Source organism: Eschrichtius robustus, chromosome 20 (genome assembly GCF_028021215.1).
Source record: "Eschrichtius robustus isolate mEscRob2 chromosome 20, mEscRob2.pri, whole genome shotgun sequence".
NCBI lineage: Eukaryota > Metazoa > Chordata > Mammalia > Artiodactyla > Eschrichtiidae > Eschrichtius > Eschrichtius robustus.
The window spans coordinates 64,314,093-64,334,996 of NC_090843.1; the positions used below are offsets into that span (position 1 = coordinate 64,314,093).

Sequence of the window (20,904 nt, forward strand, 5' to 3'; positions counted from 1 at the left end):
CATTGATTAGCTCATTGAGGCACGCGATGGCTCCGGCCAGGAAGGTGCTGTCCTCATCTTGGAGATGAAGTTGCCCCCGGGCCCCTGCTGGGATATGGCTATGAATTCAGGGTGACCCAGGCCTCAGGAAGGCAGGAAGAAGCCCTCGGGGTTCAAGGGCCCCAGAGGCGCCTCGGCAGGTGCAAGCAGGCTCCGCGTGTCGGGAGCCGAGGCCAGAGGCGCGGTCCCGCAAGGCCTGCCGGCCGGAGCGACGCAGGTGTGGGCCCCGCGGCGGGCGGCCGGGGTGGGTGCTCTGAGCTGTGGCCAGGAGCGGGTCCGGAAGGGGGCCGGGGCCGGGGCCGGGCGGGGCAGGCGGGCGCAGCGCCCCCTGCGCAGACGGGGCAGCGGGCGCGCGGGCGGCGGGCGCGCGCGGGGCGCAGCGGGCGCGCGGCGGAACGGGAACGCGCGGCGGAGAGGCCTGCGCGCCAGGGTGCGGGAGCCATGCGGCGGGCGAGGAGCGGCGCGGCGGCCAAGCCACGCGGGCAGAAGCGGTCCGGGGTTTCCAGGGCCCCCGCGGCCGCCGCCTCGGCCCCCGGCGCCGACCGCGCACGGAGGCCCGCGGGCCAGGCCGGGGGCGGGAGCCGGGCGGCGGCGAGGCAGCCGTCGGCCAAGCGGCGGCCGCAGTCGTCGCCTCGGGCGCAGGAGGCGGGCCCCGGAGAGCCGCCGCCGGAGCCGCCGCTGCCCCCGCCTCCGCCCGCGGCGCCCTCGGCGTCCGAGCTGGACCTGGGCGAGCAGCGAGAGCGCTGGGAGACGTTCCAGAAGCGGCAGAGGCTCAGCTTCGAGGGCGCCGCCAAGCTGCTGCTGGACACCTAGTGAGTGCGGCGCGGCCGGGCCGGCGCCTGTAACGTCCCCGCGGCGCCCGAGCCGCGCACCGGCCGGACAAAGGCCTCCCCGCTCGGCCAGCGCCGCGCGCCAAGGCGGCGGCCTTCCCGCGAAGAGGGTCGGCCCGGCTCTCCGGTCCCCAAGCCGCTTTTGTGTTTGCGCACGTGTGTTTGGAGAGCGGCTGGGGTGGGGGGGCAGGGCCGGGGTGAGAGGCGCTGGGACAGTTCGGAGCCGCCCGGGAGGCCGGTGGCCCCTGTTACTGCGCGCGCCCTGCGCGGAGCCGGGCGGCGGGGAGGAGCGCGCGGGCCGCCCGGGTTCGGAACCGCCGCGGGCGCCCGAGGGCCGGGGCTCCGCGTCCCCCGGCTTTGCCGCCGCGGTGCGAGGACCCCCGGCTCCCCGGCGGCCGGAGGAGGACTTCGGAGGGTCCGTGGAGCTCGCAGTGAGCCGTTAGCTCTGGGGGGCGCCTCGTCGTCTCCAGACGGGGCCCCTGCCCCGTAGCACAGTTGTGCTACCGAGAAGTAGTTTAGCGCCCTAAATATCTCAGAATCAGTCGTCTTATGCTAGAAAACCGCAGAGAAAACAAAGCAACCTAACAATTGCATAGCAACCTGAGGATTACTCCTTTTCTTGAACAAAAATGTTCCTTTGTCCTTGTTCCGTAAGAAATTCTCTTCATTAGGACGAGTCTTCTCAGAGATGGAATATTGGGTTTTCCGTGTGCTTCACTTTTTGGTTAATCATCTTGGACTATAGGCTGAACATTTTCCAGTGTACATCATTCAGTGTTTTTGAGCTAAGGTGTGCCAGCTACTGCTCAGTGTGGGGAATATAAAGATGTCAGAAACGTAGAACGAAAGTTTGAATTTATACTTTAAAACAAACTGATAAATGGCCAAGAAAAAGATTTTTAAAAGTTGACATGAAAAGATGAGATTTTTTTTAACCTATCAGATTGGCGCAAGTTACATACATTTGTTAAAAAACCAAAACTCAGTAAATTAAAAAGAATATATTAAACAATAATCGCTGTTATTGTTAAAACATTATTGTACGGAAAATAGTCTCAGGAACATAGAGCAAACAGTTAACTGTGGATCCCTCTGGGTGTTAGGACTTAAGAGACTTTCATTTTTTACATTATCAAATGTTGTAATGTTTGCGTTTTTTACCGTAAGCATTATTTGTGTCTGCAGAAAAAAGTACATCAAATTAACGGAGTCAACTTGTACAGAAACGTGAAAAAGCATTCAGTCTTGGTAACCAAATAAATGCAAAATAAGACTGCAGCGAGCTATTTTTCCTGTAATTATTGCTTGAGAAGATTCAGTGAAATGTTTTCTCAATCATTACTGATAAGAGTGTTCAGCCCTTTTGGAAAACAGTTGGATGATATTTATCAAATCTTAATAATGTTCAATGAAGGGCCTGACTTATAAGTTTTAAAAAGATTAAAGTTGTACGTAATGTGTACGGATAGCTCTGTAAAAAGCCACGTATATGCAAAATACTGGAGGAGAATACAGCAGAATTACAGGAGCCTTTTGTTAACTTTCTCCAGACTCGGTCAGGTCTCCTTTCTTTTTCATGGCAGCCTGTACGCCTTTATCACAAGTCATGTAAATATTCAGTTAATTTGTTTGATGGCTGCTCCGGGTCCCTAAGGCCAGGACCACATCTGCTGTATCTTGTTTACTGCCTTCTCCCCAGTGCCTCACTCGTAAAAAATCTTAATAAGTATTTGCCATGTAAATAAAAACGTTCGGGTGGCTGGATTAGGATCCTCCACCCAATTCTCTTTTTTCCATACTTTGGAATGCTTTATTTTACGACTTAACAAAATAGAAGTGGAAAAAAGAGAGCTCACAGACAAAGAAGGTACTGAAACCTTTTATAGAACTGACAGTGCCTCCTCAGAAGCAGGAATGCGTCTGGTTGTCCCGTAAAGACTTCTGTCCCATCTTGCTTCTTTCTTTCAACCATGGCCTGACTATTCAGAAACCCTCATCTTCCTGATTTGTGTTCCCTTCAGTGAATACCAGGGCCTGGTGAAACACACAGGAGGCTGCCACTGTGGGGCGGTTCGCTTTGAAGTCTGGGCCTCCGCAGACCTGCACATCTTTGACTGCAAGTGAGTGTTTTCTCTTCCCAAGTTGCTTAGACGTTAGAAGTTGTGTTAGATGTTTTCATTAATGAAAAAAGTTTTAAAGACGGGGGGGCGGGGAGGCAAAAAGAACAGCCTGCTGTGTGTGACACAGCTCAGTCCTGCAGCACAGCCCCAGGGGATGTGGAGCAGGGCCCTCGACTTGTGCCCAGCAGAGTGCCCCAGAGACACCGGTGCAGGGGCGGGGGGCTGGTGGTGGGACTGCTTCCCCAGAGACCGTCCGGCTGGGCACTGAATGAAAGGCCTTGAGGGGAGTCTTCGGGAGTTGGGTGAGGTGAGGTGAGGTGAGGGCGTGCACCCCTGGAAGCGTGCCATGCCCCAGGCCACCTGGCCCCGTTGCTCCAGGTGAGGCAGGCAGTGCTGCCAGGATCGGTGGAGTGCCTGCTGTCAGCACCTCCCGGGCCTTGTGATAGAACAGGGTCTCCAGGCTCTGACCTCTGACTGGCAGTTGGTGTGTAACTGATTATGCAACAGTATCCAGTCCTTTTGTCCCTTGGTGCTGTGGTGCCTGAATTATATGTGAAGAATAAATAAGAAAGTACCGTGGAATTCCTCCCACGGGGAGCTGACCCTGCTACTAAGCAGTGCGGTCCAGATTGAAGCAGCCCCTGGAGTAAGTTGTTAGAGGATTTTACATGAAATTAGAGTTTTTTAAAAGGTGGACTAAAACGGGGTGGGGGGGACACATATTTAATTCTGAGGATGTGATTCTGAGGACCTGTTTGACGTGGCCCTGGGCTTTCTGTGACGTGCAGATGAGGACAGAGGGAAACCTAAGCTTCCTTGTCCGTTTCTGGTGAGGATACCCCAGGGGCAGAAGGTCGTAGCTCTGCCTGATGCTTGTTTTCTACTGTCTCCAGAAGCCAGCAGTTCCTTTCACCGTAGTAAGCCAGGGGTGGGCGGCAGGAGTGTGGCTCTCCGGGTCCTGGTTTCCTGAGGGGGGCGTGGCCTGCACTGCTGGCTGTGGGACCCGCGGGCCCTCCGGCACACGCGGAGCGGAGGCCCCAGGCCGCTGGCCCGCCTGCCCCAGCTGCCCTTCCTGGGACGGCGCTGCAAGGGGCTTCACCTCAGGGGTCAGCTGGCTCCTGGGACGGGGCAGGTTGGGCCCCCGGGGGAACTCAGAGGGTGCAGGTGGTCGTTCACAGTCTGGGGTCTGCTCTTGTCTTGCTGTAGCTGCAGCATTTGCAAGAAGAAGCAGAATAGACACTTCATTGTTCCGGCCTCTCGCTTCAAGCTCCTCAAGGTGAGTGTTGTGAGTGGGGCTTACAGGGTGCCAGGCGCAGGGGGCCTCCCGGGCCGTATGCTTTCCCCTGTCACCCAGCTTTCATTCCCCCCTTTATATTGGGTTGGCCAAAAAGTTTGAGTTTTTCCGTGAGATGTTATGGAAAAACCCGAACGAACTTTTTGGCCAAGCCAGTATTTTTGGATATATATTTGATATTACAGTGGAAACATGTACAAACACAGAGAATCAAAAATAAATAAGATCACCCAAATCCTGTCAATCAAAGGTAACCACTGGTTGTGTTCTGCTGAATATCCTTGCGTGTTATTTTGGACGTGGATGAATACATCTAAATAAATCGTGTATGTTTTTATCAAGGTAGAATTTTACCTTTTTATCTGCTTTATAACTGACTTTTATCATTTCCCGATGAAAAATAAATGATTGAAAAGATTTTTAACTTTAGTATTTGGGGGAATTTTTTGTGCTTGGTACCGGATTTGCAAAGTACAGAGTAGATACATACACGGTGAAAGGCCTCCCCTCCACTGGCCCTCAGGCCCCTGGCCTCTCCCCGCGCCTACAACTGTTTCGTAGTTTACTTATACGTTTCTTGCTGTGTCTGTAGCATATTTCGTTGCGTGAATGTACCACGAGCGACCTTCTACGTTTGAACTTATAGGTTGAGTGCAGTGCTGTCGTAAACCTCCCTGTGTATAAATCTTTGATAGTTTAGACATTATTTCTTTGGATCAATTCTCCTGGAAGTAAAATCTCCGGTCAGAGAACACAAACGTTTAAAAGCTTCGGCGTGCTTTGCTCCGGGGGGGCGGGGCGGGGCTCTGGCCGGTCCTCCGCTCCCGTTGCCCCAACGGGGCCGACAGACGCCTCGCCTTGGGCGTAGTGCGCTGTGCGTGGCGGGTCAGGAGGGCTTCCCGGAACCACCTTTGGTCGAGTCTGCGCTCCTGGCCCCGGGGCCTCGGCATCCAGTGGCCCCTCGGTGAGTGTCTGGGAGGAAAAGCTGAGATTTAATTCCAGACGCTTCGGGCCAGGGTGGCTCCTTGTCTGTGTCTGCCCTCGATCCTGGGGTGGGCGTCTGGTCGGGGTGGGAGCGCCGGCGGGCAGCGGATCTGCCCTCGTCTTTCCCGCGAGCCCCCCTCGGGTGCCAGCTGGAGGCTGTGGCCCCAGCCCCGCAAGACAGGCGGCTCCCGAAGACACGCGGGTGGCCGGGGGCTCGCGGCCTCGGAGTTGGCAGCGCCCCGCCATCCCACCCCCGTGGGCCCGCTCTGGCGTCGCCCTGGCGTCTCGAGCACCGCTCTCTTCTTCCGCCTGGCCTGGTGAAGGAGAGAGCAGTTTTCCGTTTGTTCTTTAAGTACAAACCTCCTTCCTTGATTCAGCAGTGTTTATGGGGCAGCTGCTGTGTGCCAGGCTCCGTTCCACTGAAACCCCGCAGCTGTCGTGGCAGACAAGGCCCTTGTCCCTGGGATCTCACGCCTCATGGGGGAGACGGAGGAATAGGACGAGGCCCGGAAGGGCCCTGTGGAGGGTCGGAGCGGGGCAGCGTGACGGAGGCTGGCCAGTGGCGAGTCTTGGCGGCTAGGCAGGCCCCGCTGGCGCTTCGATGGCCGAGGCGTGGGGTTCCTGGGCACGGGGCGGGCACGGCGCCGGGGGGCCGCTCGGCGTGTCCGAGGAGCTGCACGGTGGCCCTCGTGGCCGGAGGGTGGCCGCAGGGTGGAGGTGAACCAGCGGACCGAGCTGGGGCTGGAGAGAGGCCGGAGCGGATGAGGAGGCAGGTTTTGTCCTCTGGAGAGAGAAGCCTGGGGAGGGTTTTAAGCGGGGCGGGGACGAGATGTGCTTCAGTGTTGGAAAAGCACGCGGTGGCCGCCACGTGCAGAGCGGATGGTGAGGAGGTGAGTACGGAGGCAGGGGGCGGCCGGGAGAGGGTGGCAGTCGTGGGGACGGGCAGACAGTGGTCATTGGAGGTGTGTTTTGGAGCGGGTGGTTCTCGGAGTCCAGGGTGTGCACGGCCACCGGAGGGCTCGTTAGACAAGTTGCTGGGCCCCCTCCTGACTGTGCAGGTCTTGGGGGGCGGGGTGGGCACAAGATGGACGTTTCTCGCAAGTTCTCAGGTGACGGTGACGCGGCTGGTCCTGGGACCACACGCTGAGAGCCGCTGCTCGAGAGGAAGGACGGGGTGTGAAGAGCGGAGAAGGAGGTTGGGCCTCCGAGCGGCCGGTCGCCTGGAGACGCCAGGTCCTGGGGGAGAAGCCGGCGCGGAGGGTGCTGGACTCAGATCCTTCTTGAGAAGGTTGAGGTGAAGCGTCGTGGGCGCCGACAGAGGCGGAGCCAGGGGGCGGGCAGCCGCACGCACGTGTGTCTGGAGTCGTGGGGTGAGGGCAGCTGGGCAGACGGTGCAGCCAAACACGCGGGGGCCCGGGACCCAGCACGTACAGGGAGCGGAGCGGAGGGGGCCCGGGAAGGACGGCCGGTGGGGAGGGAGGAAGAGCCTGCAGGGCGGGGTGTCCTCAGAACGGAGGGAGTGGTACTGGGGGCCAGGTTCAGAGGGACGAGAATCCGGGGGTCAGGAGAAGTAACCGTTAGGTTTGTCACGTGGTGGACACTGGTGATTTCTCATTGGGCAGGAAGACAGAAGAAACGAGCAGGGAGGGTGAGCGTATAGCAAGCGTCATGACGATGGACCACGCGCTGCAGCGGCCAGCGGGGTGGGGGTCAGGCAGGTGGACGTGTGGACACTATGGGACGGGGTCTGCGTGTCACCGGTGGGCCCTCGTGCTGAATGAGGTCCAGGAGGCTGCGAGCCGGCTTCTCAGGCCTCCCGAGGGTTTCCTGGGGGAAGGCGTACGCTCAGATAACTCTGCAAGGTTTGGGACCCCTTGGCTGTTCTTTGCGGCCTCCCTGTGGGGTGAGACGAGGCCCCCCTGGGAACAGTCTTTCGATGCAGCTCTGAGGGCCTGTCTCCCGTGGTGGCCGGGGAAGACCCGTAATAAAGCTCTGACCCTTCAGCCCCCCAGTGTCTCCCTGGAGAGAAACTGCTGCTTTCTTTAAAAGCATATGCCAGGATGTATGTATGCTTTTTAAAAATAGGAGTGTTAGTATGCTACACAAATTGTTTTAAACCTTGCCTTTGCACTTAACTTTGTAACCTTGGAGATTGATTCCTAGTAGTATTTGTAAGTAGAACTGCCTTATTTTTTCCAAAACTTGCTGAGATTCCATTTTTATGCCCGTCCATGATTGCTTTAACCAGTCTTCTGTTGATGGACAGTTTCAGAGTTTCTAACGTTTAGCCTTTACAAATGCTGCATTAACATCTACATACATGTCATTGGATAAAATACAGAATTTTAATTGCAGGATACATTTCTAGAAGTGGAATTGCTGTGTTAATATGTGCATTTTAAAATCTTTTTTTTTTTTTTAATATTTTATTTTATTTTTTTGGCTGTGTCAGGTCTTCGTTGCTGCACGCGGGCTTCTCTCTAGTTGTGGCGTGCGGGCTTCAGAATGTGTGGGCCCAGGAGTTGCAGCGTGTCAGCTATAGTTGTGGTGCACAAGCTCTGTAGTTGTGGTGCATGGGCTTAGTTGCCCCGAGGCATGTGGGATCTTAGTTCCCCAGCCAGGGATTGAACCTGCGTCCCCTGCATTGGAAGGCAGATTCTTTACCGCTGGACCACCAGGGACGTCCCTGCATTTTAAAATTTTAGTAGACGTTACCAAATGTATGGATTTACATTCCTGTGACTCGTATCCGAGTGAGTGTTTCTCTACACACGCAATATCGAGTTAGCTCCTTGTTTTTTTTTTTTGTTAAATTTATTTATTTATTTATTTATTTATTTATTTATTTTTGGTTGTGTTGGGTCTTCGTTTCTGTGCGAGGGCTTTCTCTAGTGGCGAGCGGGGGCCACTCTTCATCACGGTGCGCGGACCTCTCACTGTCACGGCCTCTCTTGTTGCGGAGCACAGGCTCCAGACGCGCAGGCTCAGTAGTTGTGGCTCACGGGCCCAGTTGCTCCGCGGCATGTGGGATCTTCCCAGACCAGGGCTTGAACCCGTGTCCCCTGCATTGGCAGGCAGATTCTCAACCACTGCGCCACCAGGGAAGCCCATTTTTTTTTTTTTAAACGTAAAAATTGTATTAGCCCTCAAATTAACCACAACTTTCAATTACCTATAATACGCGTATACCTTAGGCTTATATTAAGGTGTTGTGTTTTTTTTTAACATCTTTATTGGAGTATAATTGCTTTACAATGTTCTGTTAGTTTCTGCTGTATAACAAAGGGAATCAGCTATATGCATACGTATATCCCCATAGCCCCTCCCTCTTGCGTCTCCCTCCCACCCTCCCTATCCCTCCCCTCTAGGTGGTCACAAAGCACCGAGCTGATCTCCCTGTGCTATGTGGCTGCTTCCCACGAGCTATCTATTTTACACTTGGTAGTGTATATATGTCCATGCCACTCTCTCACTTCATCCCAGCTTACCCTTCCCCCTCCCCGTGTCCTCAAGTCTATTCTCTACGTCTGCATCTTTATTCCTGTCCTGCCCCTAGGTTCATCAGAACCTTTTTTGTTTTTGATTCTATATATATGTGTTAGCATACGATATTTGTTTTTCTCTTTCTGACTTCAATCTGTGTGACAGGCTCTAGGTCCATCCACTTCACTACAAATAACTCAATTTCGTTTCTTTTTATGGCTGAGTAATATTCCATTGTATATATGTGCCATGTCTTCTTTATCCATTCGTCTGTCGTTGGGCGTTTAGGTTGCTTCCATGTCCTGGCTATTGTAAATAGAGCTGCAATGAACACTGTGGTACGTAACTCTTTTTGAATTATGGTTTTCTCAGGGTATATGCCCAGTATTGGGATTGCTGGGTCGTACGGTAGTTCTACTTTTAGTTTTTTAAGGAACCTCCATACTGTTCTCCATAGTGGCTGTATCAATTTACATTCCCACCAGCAGTGCGAGAGGGTTCCCTTTTCTCCACACCCTCTCCAGCATTTATTGTTTGTAGATTTTTTGATGATGACCATTCTGACCAGTGTGAGGTGATACCTCATTGTAGTTTTGATTTGCATTTCTCTAATGATTAGTGATGTTGATCATCTCTTCATGTGTTTGTTGGCCATCTGTATATCTTCTTTGGAGAAATGTCTGTTTAGGTCTCCTGCCCATTCTTGGATTGGGTTGTTTGTTTTTTTGATATTGTAGCTCACTTTTTAATTTTTGCCCCGACAGTGAAAAATACCTCACTGCAGTTTGTGAGTGTGGTTATCATGTCACAGGTTAAAGAGAGATTTGTTTTCCCCATTTCTCTGAACTGTCTGTTCACGTCCTCTGACCAGTTTCCCGTTTGTGTTCTCCATTAAGGAAATTAGCCTGTGACGTCTGGCAGATGTTCTCTCCTACTTGGTCCTTTGTAGATGCATTTGAGTCCAGTGAGTGTGTTCTTAGGACCTTGAGTGGTGCTGTTTGGGGACACGTGGACCCAGTCCCTCGGCTGACACCCCCCCGTTTAGGCCGGGGATGCAGGGCAAGCTCGAGGCCGGGGTGTGTGTGTGCCGCTGACTAGGGAGAAGCCCTGAGCTGTCACACTGCAGGCTGACGGGTCTCTGGGCCGTGCACGTGGGGCACCGACCTCAGGTTGGACGTGACCCCGGGAGCCTGGCGAGAGGGTTTCCCCACTGAGCCTTTTGCACGACTTGTCTTTGTAAACGACGACTGAAGCGCCTTGTCTGTGTCCCTCAGGGAGCCGAGAGCATCACCACATACACCTTCAACACCCACAAGGCGCAGCACACCTTCTGTAAGAGGTGCGGCGTCCAGAGCTTTTATTCTCCCCGCTCCAACCCCGGAGGCTTCGGTGAGTGAAGGGGGCCAAGCTCGGGGCACTGACGCCCTGCGGCCACGCGGATGGGAAGCCTGGGGGGGCGCGCTGGTGTCACAGGCTGCCTCCTGCCCGGCCAGGCCCCTCACACGTGGGTGAGGAACGGGGCTCACCAGCAGAGCTCTCTCCTGGCCCTGGCCCTTCCGAGACCACCCGGATCCTGACTCGCGTTTCCTGCCGCCGAGGGAGCTGGACTTTGCTGGGGCTGACGTGGAGGGTAGAGAGAGGCCGGGGGGAGGCCGGGGGCCTGGGGGCGGGAGAGGGAGTGAGGAGCAGGGACGATGCCAGTTAAAAAATTGGGTTTGTTCAAACACAAGCACGGAAACCCCAAGCCCGTCTTCGGGTCCTCCTTAGATCTGGGGGCAGACCGTCCCACCTTAGACAGTTGTCGAGAATGACACCAGCCGCCGTGCGAATCGGGTGGGACGTAGCCGTGGAGGAAGCTCCTGGAATCCCGGCCCCGCAGAGACGCAGCCTCCAGAGCTGCAGTGGGGTGGCTGTGACAGCCTCGAGCCTTGGCGGGGGGGGGGGGGTGGCGGGCGGAGCGCGTGACGTCACCCCTGCCCCCCCCCCCCGTTCTCCCCGTAGCAGCTCCTGTTTGCTCCCCATCTGTCACACGGAGAGTCTTTCCTGCTGACCTTCCTGTACGGATGGGGCGGTGTTTAATGCTCAGAAAGCTGTCCCTCCGAGCCCTGGACCAGGCGTGTGAAGCTTCCAGGCTGCCGGGCAGAGGTGGCTCTGGGCTCGAGGCCTCCCCAGCCTTTGTCCTCCCAACTTGGTACTGAGGGAGGCCCAGCCGCGAGTCCCTGGCCCCCATCTGAGAGATGGGGGGAGTGGGCCAGGGGCGGGGGCGCAGGGCCCCTCGGAGAGCCCGCCTCCCGCGACACCTGCGGGCTGGGTTGGCCTGAGAGCCAGCCCGCTGCTGGGTCTCACGCCCCCCTGGCTTCCCTGTAGGGATCGCCCCCCACTGCCTGGACGAGGGCACTGTGCGCAGCGTGGTGGTCGAGGAGTTCAACGGCAGCGACTGGGAGAAGGCCATCAAGGAGCACAAGACCATCAAGAGCATGTCTAAGGAGTGAGCCCCTGCCCCGTCCCGCGCGGGGGCCCCGGCTGCCCCGTCTCCGCGGTCGGCTCCGGCCCCAGTGTCTCCAGGCAGCTCCTGTCCTCCCTCGGCTCAGATTTTGACATAGGCTAGCTGACACCCTTCTATCTCTTCCCGACTTTTGTGTGATCTTTTAGAAAAATAAATATTTTTAACACTAAAGCGGTTACTGCGGTTTATCATTTTCTCTGGACGTTGACCTCGCTGCTGAGGCCAGTCACTGAGCGGCAGGTGTTTACTGAGCACTGTTCTGGCGCCTGCAGCCACGTCGGGAGGGAGGAGGGGTCAGGAGACAAACTTAGGGGCTGTTAGAAACGCGCCGTGGTGAATGATCGCGGGCCACCGAGCTGGGAAGAGAACGAGCGTATAGGAAACCTGCGGGGAGTGTGATTGGAGCCTTTTTTTTTTTTTAATTATTATTTTTTTTAATGCTATTCTTGTCTGCTTACATTCTTTTTTTAATTTATGTATGTATGTATGTATGTATGGCTGTGTTGGGTCTTTGTTTCTGTGCGAGGGCTTTCTCTAGTTGTGGCAAGCGGGGGCCACTCTTCATCGCGGTGCGCGGGCCTCTCACCATCGCGGCCCCCCGTTGCCGAGCACAGGCTCCAGACGCGCAGGCTCAGCAATTGTGGCTCACGGGCCGAGCCGCTCCGCGGCATGTGGGATCTTCCCAGACCAGGGCTCGAACCCGCGTCCCCCGCATTGGCAGGCAGATTCTCAACCACTGCGCCACCAGGGAAGCCCGGAGCCTTTTTTTTTTTTGAGAGGTAAATCAGCTTCTGATTTCTTCTTTTTGTCCCAGTTGTGGTAAAATACACATAACATAAACTTGACCGTCTTCACCATTTTTAGCACACAGCTCAGCAGTGCTGAGTACATTCATGTTTTTGTGTCTCCGATTTCCACGGCTCTTCATCTTGCACAACTGAGCCCCTCTACCCATAAATAACACCTTTGAGCCTGTGTTTTGAAAGGAAGCAAGATTTGGGAAGAGAGAAGGGAGAAGTAGCTGTGGACAGAGGTCCGGGCACAGGGTAAAGCCAGGTCACTCTGGAGGCTTGTGGTGGGAAGAAGCAGTGGGTCAGAAAAATACGTCGAAGCCGACGGCTGCAGACGGTCCTGGGTCTTTATCTTACAGACGTTGGGAAGCCTTTTGACTGGTTCCCTGTCCCCACTCTCTGCGTCTCATGTCACTTCCTGTTATAATCAGTGCTTTTTATTACAAGATGCTTTCCTAAAGCATTCTTCCATTACCAAATGCTGGGTATATACATAAAGGCAAACGCCTAATAAATAACTGTTCTTTGCTTTAGGAAGGTGAATCATGAAATGATCTGGGACATAGAATAGACCAGAAAAAGAGGCGAGGAGAGGAAATACAGACGCACTGACTGGGCTTCCGTGTGGTCACCATGTCAGCTGACAGCCGGTTGGAAGAAGCTGGTAAAAAGTTGTATGGGTGAAACAGGAGTATATCCTGGTGTAGTGAATGTCCCCTCTGACCTGCCTTCCCTCTTGCAACGATATATAAAACACATAGTTTTGTGTCTCTTTAATACTATTTTATTTTTAAAATTTATCTATTTGTTTACTTTTGGCTGCATTGGGTCTTTGTTGCTGCGCGTGGGCTTTCTCTAGTTGCAGCGAGCAGGGGCTACTCTTCGTTGCGGTGCGTGGGCCTCACTGCAGTGGCCTCTCCTGTTGTGGAGCACGGGCTCTAGGCGCACAGGCTTCAGTAGTTGTGGCACCTGGGCTCAGTAGTTGTGGCTTGCGGGCTCTAGAGCGCGGGCTCAGTAGTTGTGGCGCACGGCCTTAGTTGCTCCGCAGCATGTGGGATCTTCCCGGACCAGGGCTCGAACCTGTGTCCCCTTCATTGGCAGGTGGATTCTTTTTTTTTTTTTTTTGTGGACTGCCTTTTCTCTTTCTTTTTAACATCTTTATTGGAGTATAATTGCTTTACAATGGTGTGTTAGTTTCTGTTTTATAACAAAGTGAATCAGTTATACATATACATATATCCCCATATCTCTTCCCTCTTGTGTCTCCCTCCCTCCCACCCTCCCTATCCCACCCCTCTAGGTGGTCACAAAGCACCGAGCTGATCTCCCTGTGCTATGCGGCTGCTTCCCATTAGCTATCTGTTTTACGTTTGGTAGTGTATATATGTCCATGCCACTCTCTCACTTTGTCTCAGCTTATCCTTCCCCCTCCCCGTGTCCTCAAGTCCATTCTCTAGTAGGTCTGTGTCTTTATTCCTGTCTTGCCCCTAGGTTCTTCATGACCATTTTTTTGTTTTGTTTTTTAGATTCCATATATATGTGTTAGCATATGGTATTTGTTTTTCTCTTTCTGACTTACTTCACTCTGTATGACAGACTCTAGGTCCATCCACCTCACTACAAATAACTCAATTTCGTTTCTTTTTATGGCTGAGTAATATTCCATTGTATATATGTGCCACATCTTCTTTATCCATTCATCTGTTGATGGACAGTTAGGTTGCTTCCATGTCCTGGCTATTATAAATAGTGCTGCAATGAACATTGTGGTACATGACTTTTTTACACACACACACACACACACACACACACACACACACTGTATTTTAGTTTTACAAGACATAAATAAACTGACACCAAGCATTGTAAGTGGATGACCACAACAAAAGCAACAATTATTGCAATTACCAAACACGAAACACACTCATACTATGTCATAATATTGACATTCAGTCCAGTAATCCTCCACTGTAACAGCTCCTTTACTTTGCAGTGAAAATTGATTTGTATATTTTTTGCCTCTGTGTCCTTGTGGGAATTTTTTTTTTTTTTAATTCAAACAGAAAGTCACAAAAATTATAATCATCCTCATCAGTTCACTCAGTCCCATGTAATTAATTTTTTTTTATCTTGATCTTTTCTTAGCACTTTTATGAATTCATCAGTTTTCCATTAGAGTTCTGAAAATGCTTATTCATTCAGTTCAGCAGTATAGTCAGTTACCAGAAACCTGTACTTGTCAGAGTCTTTTCTATGAATTCCTTGAAGATGAAACCCTTTTATAGGAACATATTTGCAAAAGCATCAGAGTACACCCAGAACTGTCTGTAAATGACAAAAGACTTAAAAATGACCACGGTTAAAGATTTGATGAACGTTCATAATAATGCAATTGACAAGGAAATTTAGTTATTTCTGAGATATACATTTTAAAGTAATAACTAGAATTATGACATAACATTATACCAGAACATATAAGATTTTTAGAAATTTCATGTAATGTCTGAAACATTTATATTAACATATTTCCATACAAATAACCCGAAGAAAGTTTAGTATTAGTTGTTTTTTTGTTTGTTTGTTTGTTTATACTGCAGGTTCTTATTAGTCATCAATTTTATACACATCAGTGTATACATGTCAATCCCAATCGCCCAATTCAGCACACCACCATCCCCACCCCACCGCGGTTTTCCCCCCTTAGTGTCCATATGTTTGTTCTCTACATCTGTGTCTCAACTTCTGCAAGCCGGTTTATCTGTACCAATTTTCTAGGTTCCACATACATGCGTTAATATACGATATTTGCTTTTCTCTTTCTGACTTACTTCACTATGAGTCTCTAGATCCATCCACGTCTCTACAAATGACTCAGTTTCATTCCTTTTTATGGCTGAGTAACATTCCATTGTATATATGTACCACAACTTCTTTATCCATTCGTCTGTCGATGGGCATTTAGGTTGCTTCCATGACCTGGCTATTGTAAATAGTGCTGCAGTGAACATTGGGGTGCATGTGTCTTTTTGAATTATGATTTTCTCTGGGTATATGCCCAGTAGTGGGATTGCTGGATCATATGGTAATTCTATTTTTAGTTTTTTAAGGAAACTCCATACTGTTCTCCATAGTGGCTGTATCAATTTACATTCCCACCAACAGTGCAAGAGGGTTCCCTTTTCTCCACACCCTCTCCAGCATTTGTTGTTTGTAGATTTTCTGATAATGCCCATTCTGACGGGTGTGAGGTGATACCTCATTGTAGTTTTGATTTGCATTTCTCTAATGATTAGTGATATTGAGCAGCTTTTCATGTGCTTCTTGGCCATCTGTATGTCTTCTTTGGAGAAATGTCTGTTTAGGTCTTCTACCCATTTTTGGATTGGGTTGTTTGTTTTTTTTTGATATTGAGCTGCATGAGCTGCTTGTACATTTTGGAGATTAATCCTTTGTCAGTTGCTTCATTTGCAAATATTTTCTCCCATTCTGAGGGTTGTCTTTTCGCCTTGTTTATGGTTTCCTTCGATGGGCAAAAGGTTTTAAGTTTCATTAGGTCCCATTTGTTTATTTTTGTTTTTATTTCCATTTCTCTAGGAGGTGGGTCAAAAAGGATCTTGCTGTGATTTATGTCATAGAGTGTTCTGCCTATGTTTTCCTCTAAGATTTGATAGCGTCTGGCCTTACATTTAGGTCTTTAATCCATTTTGGGTTTATTTTTGTGTATGGTGTTAGGGAGTGTTCTAATTTCATTCTTTCACATGTAGCTGTCTGGTTTTCCCAGCACCACTTATTGAAGAGGGTGTCTTTTCTCCACTGTATATTCTTGGGCAGGCAGATCCTTAACCATTGCGCCACCAGGGAAGTCCTTTGTGTCTCTTTTAAAACATAAATGGCATTCTGTACGTTTTGTTCTGCAACTTGCATTTTTGTTTGGTAACATCTTGATCTCACGTCAACATACAAATCCTCATTATTGGCTATTACATAGATTTGCAGAGTATGGGTCTAGTCTATTTAACTTTTTTTTTTTAATGCAAATTAGGGTTTCCAGTTTCTGCTTTACAATCAGTGTTGGCAGTGAGCATCCTTTTACAGGCCTCTTTGTACATGTGTATTATTTGAGGCTATAGACGATGAATTGCTAGGTTGAAGATATGCATATTTTAAACATTAAAAATGCTCAGTTTCCCTCAGAAAGTGTATACCAGCCCCTAAAATGTCCATGAACCCTGTAAATAGCAGTGCCCTCACCAACATCTGATGTTATCGGTCTTTTTAATTGTGACCAATCTGTTGGGCAAAACAGTTTCATTTCTTTATGTTTCCATTTTCGTGATTACCCTGAGTTTGAGCATCTTTTATGTTTTTGGACCCATTTTTATTCCCTGTCCGGTAAGTTCCTTGATCACGTCCTTTGCCCATTTTTCTTTGGGGCTATTTTCTTTTCTATCCACGTGTTAAAAAATATTAGTAAATAATGTGTTTCAGATACTATTTTTAAAATTAATTTTTGGTGCTTTATATGTTCAGGATATAAATCCTGTGATGAATTTTGCAAATATTCTTTTACAGTTTTTCACTGTTCTCTGTTTATTAGGGTTTTAGATTTTGAAGCACTCAAATTTATCAGTCTTTTTTTTTTTTTTCTCCTTTATGGCATTCTGACTTTTCTGTTTCCTGGCTTTTGTGATTTATATCTTGTTTGGGAATACCTTCCTATCGAGCTTATAAACTACTTAGATTTTCTTCTACTGCTCTCATAGTTTTTTGGTGCCTTTTTTTGGTTGTGTTTTTAATCTGTCTGGATTTTTTTTTTCTGAGTGGTTTTCATTTTTTATTTTTGTCTGTGGTATGAGGTTGGGGTTCAGCTCCCCACCCTCAAAATGGATAACCACTGCACTGACCCTTCCACTGAGTAATCCATCCATTCCTTACTGATTTAAAATGCACGTTCTAGATGAGGTTGTTTCTGGACACTACATTTTTTTTTTAAATTTATTTTTCTATAGTCCCACAGATACCAAAGCATTTTAAATCCCTAAAGTTTAATGATGTGCTTTAAAAAACCTGATAGAATAAATCTTCCTCATTATTCTTTTTTGATTATTTTGTCTTCCAGATGAATTTTAGAATTAGTATATCGAGTGCCGTATAAAATCCTGTTCGGATATTGATTGAGAGCGCGCTGAGTTTATAAATTAATTTGGGGGGGGGTTGGGGACAGGCTTCTTTACAATACTCAGTTTTATCCTCTGGGAAAGTGCGATATCTCACCAGTTGGTTTTGTTCCTCTCTGCTCCTCTGTCAAGCTTCCTGCTGTTCTCCATGTGGCAGCCGTGTAGACGGCGCATTCTGTGCTAGGTTTATTCCCGGATGTCTTATGGTTTTTGGTCGTCCTTGTGAACGGGATCTCTTCTCCACTTTGCAGTTGGTTATTGCTGATGGAGAGGAATGCTGTTGTCTTTGGTATGTCACATTTTATCCGGCTACTTGTTGAGCTTCTGGTGACTTTCTAAGCCAGCCTCCTGGAAGCATCTCTCGGCAGTGAGGTCACCGGGCGGGCCCCCGGGTGGAGACTCCCGGCTTCAGCCTCCTGAGCTGTCTGTCATCTTAGACGTTGGTATTTTCCCACATGCTTGGGGCTCAGAGAAGGCAAGAGTGTGATGCCGGCCAGAAGGAGCTCTGGCTAAGACTGTGCCTTGGAACATTAGATGCTGTCGGTAGCAGCCTGGCACCTGTCGCTTTCCTTTTGGTCGCGGCCAGGAAGCTGCCTCTCACGTGACAGTCCCATACATGCCCCGTGGAGGAATCTGAGGGCATCTGTGTTACAGCTTTGTTGTACACCTTCTGAATTCATAAAGGAAGGCAACAGTCCTAAACGTGGCAGGAACTTCCAAAAGACAAGTTCAACTAGCTGTGGTGGGTGGAAATCCAAGCGCTGGGATTCTCCCAGGATTCTTTCTTTCCTGAAATCAACCCTCACCCCTTTAAGGCCCGGGTCACGGACCAGTGCTGCTTTTGTGACTGAGGAGGTGCTCGGGGACGGTCTGTGGACCCCCAGCTCTCCCTCCATTGCTCCCCTCGGGCGGGGAGAGCAGCCTTGGCGCTAGGACACAGCCGTTGCTCGGGGCCCAGGCTGGCAGACGGCTTCTGGGAGAGCACGTTTCTGCTGTTCCTGGTGGTTTCCTTTCAAGCAGCAAGGCTGCCACCGTGATCATCCATACGGAGTAGACCTAGATCAGTAGGAGGAACGACCCTCAGCAATTCCGTGCTCATAGACTCTGATGAACCCTGTAGATCACTGGGATCCTTTCCCTTGAAGACCTCACTGCTCCCAAACTCCTCAAGACCTTCCCCCCAGGGGCACTGGATCAGACCACGTGTTATCCAGCTTATAATTACTGAAGTTGACTACACTTCATGTAGATTTTCCTGGTAATACTGTCCACGAGGGATGGAAGCCCCTGGCAGGGGTACCTGTAGGATTCAAACTTGACCAAGACCTTAACACTCTGATCAAACCAGAACCATGTTTCTGCTCCCCAACCTCTTGTGGGCCCAAAAGCATAAATGTCCTGTTCTGTCTGTCTCTCCACACAGTTTGACTGGCTCACTTTTCTCAGGATTCACTGACTTTACATGATAGGCTGGTCGGGTGGTCTCCAGCGTAAGGTGTGCTCCCTCCAGGAAGTGCTCAAGGTGGTCCATTATGGGTGGGAAGAAAATGTTAGAATTCCTATTTATCCTTTAAAGTTTTTTTTTCTGTATGTTTTATAATGTGCACTTAGAATATATACATTACTGAAAACTCAAAAGTCGGGAGATCATTGCTCTCGCTGCTTGATTCTGTTTTCCCTCTGATCAGTGCTGCACATCAAACAACTATCTGTGCATCTTTGTACGAGTTTCTACTTCCCAAGGATAAGTGCACGTGGAGTCCAGGGATATGTACATTTTAAAGATTTCTGAGGTACTGATTTCCAGAAGATTCCACCATCTTCTGTTTGCCCCAGCAGCATATATGTGTCCATTCCCTCACCTACAGAACACTGGGCGTTACTATTGATAGACATCTTTGCAAATTAGATAAGTGAAAATGGCATTTTCATATAATTTGTGTTCCTTTAGTTAGTAGTGGGATTTTTTTCACATTTATTTCGTGTGTGTGTGTTTGTGAGAGGGAGAGAGAGAGAGAGAGAGAATGAGAGGGAGAGAGGGGACAGACCTATTCATATCCTCTGCCTTCTTCATTTTCTTCCCTGGAAAACTCCTACTTTAATCCAATCACCACCTTCAGTGAAAAATAGATTTTCATCTTTGCCTTAATCTGTAGCCACTACTGAGGCTGAATAGTGTTTCCTGTTTAATGGCCATTTAGATTTCCTCTTTCATGAATTTTCCATCCTTAATCCATTTTTCTTTTGGGATGTTTTCTTATCAGTCTTTATATATTTGGGCTATTAACACATCTGTGATACCTGTTAATTTCAGAAACTTGTGAAATATCTGTTTTTTTCCTTTACTCCTTTTATGAGTTTCCAGCCTGGCTTCGTAAGGGCTGCCCCATTCCAAGGTATATATGCACTTAGAGTCTCCCAAGTTTCTTAAACAATATTTTAATTGTTTTGATTTTTATGTATAAATCTGTAATTCATGTACAGTGTATTTTTGTACTTGGTATAAAGTATGGAGTCTTTGTTTTCTTACAAATGCCTGACCAGCCATCCTGAAACAATTTATTAAATGTTTCTCCACCGAGTTAAAATGCCCCCTTTACTGTACAGTAGCTCTCATATAATTTGGATCTGTTTCTGGATTTTCTCTTCTGTCCAACATCTGTGTACTCCTTTGCTTGTATCATACTGTTTTGGTTGCAATGGATTTATAAGTTTTAATGTATAGAAAGGCAGGTCCCATATCTGCATTATTTTTAATATTTATATTTTGGCTATTCTTGGACATCTCTTCTAATATATTTCAAAAATAATTTTATCCAAGTCCAGAGATAATCTATTGAGCTTCTGACTGCAACTACATTAAATTTATATGTTAACTTTGTAAGAATGGGAATTGATGAATATAACATGTAAATATATAAATTTATAAATTGGAACTTATATATACTATATATATTTGGTGCTATTCAGTTTACTTATTAACTTTGTAAGGATTTTATATTAAATCTCTCTATCAGGGAACGTGGTACAGTTCTCCATTTATTCAGGTCTTGTTTTATGTCCTGCATTAAATTTTTTTTTAACTTTTAAACACTATATTTTAAAGAAAAGCAGTGGGGGTTCCCTGGTGGCGCGGTGGTTGAGAATCTGCCTGCCAATGCAGGGGACATGGGTTCGAGCCCTGGTCTGGGAAGATCCCACAGCCCGCGGAGCAACTAGGCCCGTGAACCACAACTACTGAGCCTGCACGTCTGGAGCCTGTGCTCCGCAACAAAGAGAGGCCGCGATAGTGAGAGGCCTGCGCACCGCGATGAAGAGTGGCCCCCGCTTGCCGCAACTAGAGAAGGCCCTCACACAGAAACGAAGACCCAACACACCCATAAATAAATAAATAAATAAATAAATAAATAAATAAATAAAGCAAGCATGAAAAAAAGTAAAAAAAAGAAAAATATTAGAGGAATAATCCCATAAAAAAAAAAAGAAAAGCAGTAAGCACTAAAACTGGGTTAAAGTACAAATAAGATTTGTACTCTGCAGTATTTACTAGGTTAGCAGGTAAGGTGAGTATCACCAGGTTCAGAGAGCGATGCCAGCTTTATCATGTGCGTATCCTTAGAGTAAGCTAGAACATTTTAATGCAGTATTATTTCTTGAATTGAGATATAATTCATGCACCA

General features: G+C 49.2%; 1 protein-coding gene across 1 annotated transcript; it reads left to right on the forward strand.

Annotated features, from left to right (window-relative positions):
* The first annotated feature begins 432 nt into the window (after window positions 1–432).
* On the forward strand, window positions 433–11,427 carry CENPV (centromere protein V). The gene is made up of 5 exons (XM_068531314.1): window positions 433–851; window positions 2,891–2,989; window positions 4,196–4,265; window positions 10,025–10,139; window positions 11,118–11,427. The coding sequence occupies exons 1-5, from the start codon at window positions 481–483 to the stop codon at window positions 11,240–11,242; spliced, it is 780 nt and encodes a 259-aa protein (XP_068387415.1). The 5' UTR covers window positions 433–480; the 3' UTR covers window positions 11,243–11,427.
* The last annotated feature ends 9,477 nt before the right edge of the window (window positions 11,428–20,904 follow it).

Bases quoted from the DNA above. Each gene is read 5' to 3' on its own strand.
- CENPV (XM_068531314.1), top strand. From the start codon at position 481: ATGCGGCGGGCGAGGAGCGGCGCGGCGGCCAAGCCACGCGGGCAGAAG. The intron at 852-2,890 runs GTGAGTGCGGCG...TGTTCCCTTCAG, and splicing joins AAGCTGCTGCTGGACACCTA to TGAATACCAGGGCCTGGTGA. The intron at 4,266-10,024 runs GTGAGTGTTGTG...TGTGTCCCTCAG, and splicing joins CTCGCTTCAAGCTCCTCAAG to GGAGCCGAGAGCATCACCAC.